This window comes from Lycium ferocissimum, chromosome 1 (assembly GCF_029784015.1).
Source record: "Lycium ferocissimum isolate CSIRO_LF1 chromosome 1, AGI_CSIRO_Lferr_CH_V1, whole genome shotgun sequence".
Taxonomy (NCBI): Eukaryota; Viridiplantae; Streptophyta; class Magnoliopsida; order Solanales; family Solanaceae; genus Lycium; species Lycium ferocissimum.
This window is the reverse complement of record NC_081342.1, coordinates 54,825,145-54,830,578: the sequence shown is the minus strand read 5'-3', so window position 1 is coordinate 54,830,578 and position 5,434 is coordinate 54,825,145. Positions and strand designations below refer to the sequence as shown.

Genomic DNA, 5,434 nt, shown 5'->3' with positions numbered 1-5,434 from the left:
GAAGGTGCGTTATGTAGATAAACGCATAACAAGAATTATTCCACTCTTCTTTTTCTGAAATAAGTACGAGTGTGTTAAATGGACTTAAAAGACTTTTTAAAATAAGCAGATTTTAAGAACTTGGTCAAAAAGGTTATTAAAGATCAAACACTTAGCTACTAGTGTTCCGTTTAAGGTATCTCCATTCTAACTTATTATCAGGTAACTTATGGCTAACAACTACTCCGTATTATTATTATAAATATAATAGATGGTAAATACTTTATTTAATTAGTTCTCGCACTTAGCTTTCTCTTGAGACTAAAAAATATCTAGAAACATATTGTATAAAACTCTTTTTTGTCAATCTTAATTAATAAATAAACAAAATAACTAAATGGTGTATATTATAATATTTCCTTGTGAGAAAAGAGAAATGCACAAAACTCTTTCATAATATACTCAGAATTGGTTCTGGGCTCTAATACATTCCTGCATTTTGAGTACTTTTATGCCCAAACCACTCAGCCATTTCCTCATCCCCAGTATACCTGCCGCTATCAGGTATAAAAGAAGACTGCAATTCATCAGCTTTTTCTCTTTCTCTTGCACTCATCTCCCTCTTCCACCTTTCTTGCTTCTTTGCGTCTCGAGATAATTCGCTATTCCCCCCTAAAACAGGAAAATCAACGAATCCTGCTACCATTGAGCTAACATGATCTTCATTGTCACTCTCAACTAATTCCCATTCATCTACGTCCTTATCTGTTTCTTGATTCACTTCACCAAAATAAGGCCGTGTTCGACTAATGCTTCGATTTTGTATTGTAGATCGAGATGAAGAACCTGCACTGCTAGATGCTTTTGGCCGTCTGTGATCACATTTCAAGCACACCATGTTTCTTTTGAAATTGATGTAGTTGCACCTAGCCAAGGGGAAAACCGACAGAGTTAAGCTAAAAAGGGAGGATACGAAAACACATTCAACTGATATTAACCGTCGATCACAAATAAATAAAAGTGTCTACAGCTTATTTAAGAAAAAAAAATGTTTAAGTTCTTACGATTCACACTCCCACTCTCCAGAATTAAGCTGCCGTTTAGGAGGCTTTTCTTTACACTGCAAACACCTTGTATTCCTTGCGAAGTTCATAAAATGGCATCTGCAAGAGATTGGAAGTCAAATGACACACTAGGACGTAAGCTTATCTACATGCAAAGTTATCCAACAGCATTCTTACTTATAGCAAATCCAGTCGCCTTTCTTTAATGGAAGATGATCCTGCTCCTCACTTAACTTGCTAAGTCTTTCGTGAAATAAGCCATTGCACTGTAAACACTTAACATTTCTGGAAAAATTCAAGAAGTTGCATCTAGGAACAAAACCAAAAGGAAAACAGAAAATTTTAGGATTGTGCATGGAAGTATTATGTCTTAAATGCATTCAGAAATCAGACTCACTTGGGACAAAACCAATCACCATGTTTCATCGGAACATTGATCTGACCTTCTTCTTGGTGATCAGAAGGGCTTGCGGATTTCTGTGTGAGTTCCTCTGAACTGAAACTCACAATTTCTTTCAACAGCTTTCTTGCTGATTCCTTAACTCTTTTGTTCAAGGAAGGTTTATTCTGGACAGCACCAGTAACTGGATCAAGTCCATAAGTCAATAAAAGACGCATAACATCAACAGTTCGACCACCTTGATCTTCACGTGCCATGATATATGCCCTCTCACAACTTCCCCTCAATATGCAGAAGCTGCAAACCTACTAAAATTCATCTTGTTAGACAGGTGGTTTGCTACTAACACTCTGATGGACATGTCTTAGCTAGGTTAAGAACATACATTTCCTTCCTCGATGCCTAACGATACCCTAAGGCGCTTTCCAGAGTTGACAACTTTTCTATCCGTGCTTGGACAGCCACAACCTGCAAGCACCCCAATATCTTGCTGGGACAAATATCTGTTACCATGGCCGTATTTGCTAGATCAGCAACAAGCTTGATAAAACAGAGTATAATTAAACCAACACTGCTTTCTTTAGGGGGCAGGTGTTATGTATAAATATCTTGACAATACCAAGCAGCTGAATACTTGCAAGTATGGTTATGAGATTGTGAGGTTGGTAATTCTCCGCTGTTTCTTTCAAAATCATAATTCTCCTGGCTTCTACTAGCTTGATACTTAAAATTTAGGTCTTCATGATATTCAGAAGAACTGAGTTACAATTTATTTCTTCATATACTGAAATACCAGTAGCATTTACTGAAAAGTTCATCCCAACTTCAACTTCACAACAAGAACTACTACACCTCAAGCAAGTTGTGGTCTAACCATGCTGCTCTAATCAAGTTCATCTTAATAATAAGTAGTCCCTCCATCACATTTTATGTGGTGTATTTGACTAGGTACAGAGTTTAAAAAGAAGCACTTCTGAAACTTGTATTGTAAAACAGGTCATAAACCTTTCTGTGGCTATAAATCATGTCATTTATTAAAAGTTTATAGTTAAATTGTTTCCAAAAAGAGAAGGTGTTAGTTTGACATAAAAAGGGACTGAGGGAGTGAGGTTGTACTATAACACCAAACAAAAGAGATAATGCACAGGAACGGTAGAAAGAGTTGTGATACTTGGCTTGACTGAATAAAGAAGAGAGAAACAGAAATTAAATTTTCAAGCAGTGGCAGTGCAGTAAAAACTTAGCTGACATTCCTATTGTTCTATAAGCTAAAGCTTACACTCATCGCGGCTCAACTAGGTACGATTCTCTTGCATGTTGGTAATATTAAATAACTAATTCAAGCACAAGCAAATAACCCGTAAATCCCTCGCAATATGCTTACATAAGTTAAAGTACTCCCTCCGTCCGTCCCATTTAAGAGTCTTACTTTCTTTTTTGGTTTGTCCCAAAAAAAGCGTCTTTTCTATATTTAGTAAGTTGATAATTCAAACATCCTACATGGCAAGTTTATAACTACAAGATTCAACGGACATTTTAATACAATATACACATCTTTAATTTAGGACCGCAAGATTAAAAAAATTCTCTTTATTTCTTAAACTCCGGCTCCTAGTCAAACTAAGAAACTGAAATTGAGACGGAGCGAGTAGTTAACTTGACTTCCATTGTATTGTCAATACAAACTCAAGTGCCCAACTGGTTCATGAAGCTAAAATACAAAACCAGCACCAAAATACAGAAATCAATTCCAACAAATCAGCAAAAGCAAGAAAGTTGCTAAAACAGCCATTTCAAAGAAGGCTATTAGAAGGGTGTTTGGAATGGATTTTTTTTTTGTTTTTTAATAGCTTATAAGCTAAAAGCCCTAAGTTGGGATAATGACTTTTAGCTTATTTTTGTACTTTTGAGCTTAAAAGCACTTGTTTACATTTTCCAAACAGAAATCAAGAAAAGCAAGATATTTGCTAAAATGGTCATTTCAAAACAGACTAACCTTATAAGATCAAAGCGGTCTCGAGCAAAATTCAAACAAGCAGTTCTAATTTGGTTTGCATCCATTTCAGCATTTCCCAAATAGCCACTTTTTAACAACTTGTCCATCAAGTTCATCCATTCAGGCCAAGGATGAGAAATCAAACTAAGTTTTCTTGAAAATTCATTTTGCTTATTTGGTTCTTGAGTTGGTTTTGGTTCTTTTTTGGTTTGTGGGGTTTGGAATGCTTTGCCTTCTTCAAGAATGAATTGGATTGCCCCATTGGAAAATGGGTTTTTGGTATGCAAAGTGGAGACCTGAATTTGAATAATTTTCAAGATTTTAAATGGGGTTTTCACAAGGATTGAATTGCTTCCCTTGAACATCTGATTAAGGAGTTGCTCACAAGAGGTTTTTGGGGGTTTACCACTACAGACGTAGGTTTTAGCCCTGCAATTTTTAACGAGAAAACTACCAAAATGGTCCTTAGGGGCCGTTTGGTTGGGGAATAAGTTGTCATAGGATTAATTATCTGGGGGTTAGTTATCTCGGGATTATTATACCAAAAAACACTACAATTTTGGGATAGTTATGGCGATTTTATCCCAATCAAATGTGGGATAAACTCATCTCAAATTTAATCCCGTGATTAATTATCCCTTATTCCTCGTACTAAACGAGCCCTTAATGTATAGGGGTTGGATTATTTTAGTTCTTCATATATACCACGTAACCGAAAGAGTTTTAATGTATGAAGAAACGTCCATTTTAGTCCTTCATATATACCACGTAATTGAAATAGTTCTTAATGTATGAAAAAAAGTTTATTTTAGTCCTTCATATATACCACGTAATCGAAATAGTTCTTAATATATGGAAAAAGTGATCATTTTAATGGTAATAGTCCTTAATGAATTAAAAAGTGAAGAAAAAGTAACATTTTGATTGTGATAGTCCTTAATGTATGAAAAGAGTTATCATTTTGATTCTAAAGCTTAAAATTAACAGCGCAATAAAACAGAAATATTAAGTTTAACCAGTAACTAACGTGAGTTGTATAAAAACATTAAAAAATGGGAGTGCAACCTTTCGGCCATATCCAAATCGTATATGATGAGAAGAAAGGCCAATTTTTGCTACCTTTAATGGAAACTCTTCTACCAATACTTAATGTATGTTATTGCCTTTGAAACCATAACACAACTGTCTCTTGATACAAGAACAAAAACTAAGTTAAAAGGAAAGCAAGAAAAATGTATGCTCCATTGTTGCAGGCGCGCGAACACGGTGGCAGCGGGAGGATAATGGTAGTTTTTGCTCCCCTCAAATGAGTTGTTGGTTAAACTTAACATATTTTTTGACTTGCATAGTTACTTTTAAGGTTTAGGACTAGAATGATGATTTTTTCATACATTAAGGACCATTATGATTACGTGTTATATATGAAGGACTAAAATGAACACTTTTTCATACATTAAGGACTATTTCAATTACGAGGTATACATAAAGGATTAAAATGATCACCTTTTGTATACATTAAGGATTATTTCAATTACGGGGTATATATAAAGAACTAAAATAATCCAACCCCCATAATTAAGGACCATTTTGGTTTTTTTCTCCTAAACTATACCAAACTGCAGCTGAGGTTTTACTCCATGGAAATGCAGAGAGAAATCATGGTAAGAGGAGACCGACTCAGCGATTTGCCAGAGCCAATTCTAATTCACATACTTTCTAAGTTGCACAGAAAAACAAGTTATGAAAACAAGTGTATTATCTACACGATGGAGGTCTCTTTGGATGTGCGTTCCACCATCACTCCTTTTCTTCTTCCCAGTTAGTGACAGTAAAGAAGCCACTCTTGCTTACCTAGCTTCCATCTATAGAGAACTTTATTACTTCAAGTCCTGCGAGAAAATTCATAAATTCAGTGTTTATGGCCTTAGGTATAACGAACGTTATGCTAAAGATGTTGATTTATGGTTACATTTTCCTACTAAAGTTGAAGAATTT

The 5,434-nt window shown here is 35.2% G+C and overlaps 1 protein-coding gene across 1 annotated transcript; it reads right to left on the bottom strand.

Moving 5' to 3' along the window:
- Positions 1-382: 382 nt before the first annotated feature.
- LOC132055674 (zinc finger protein VAR3, chloroplastic-like) lies at positions 383-3,921 on the bottom strand. Its single transcript, XM_059447627.1, has 6 exons — positions 3,440-3,921; positions 1,829-1,967; positions 1,441-1,748; positions 1,221-1,352; positions 1,044-1,142; positions 383-905 (listed from the first exon to the last, which is right to left on the bottom strand). The coding sequence occupies exons 1-6, from the start codon at positions 3,802-3,804 to the stop codon at positions 461-463; spliced, it is 1,488 nt and encodes a 495-aa protein (XP_059303610.1). The 5' UTR covers positions 3,805-3,921; the 3' UTR covers positions 383-460.
- Positions 3,922-5,434: the final 1,513 nt, after the last annotated feature.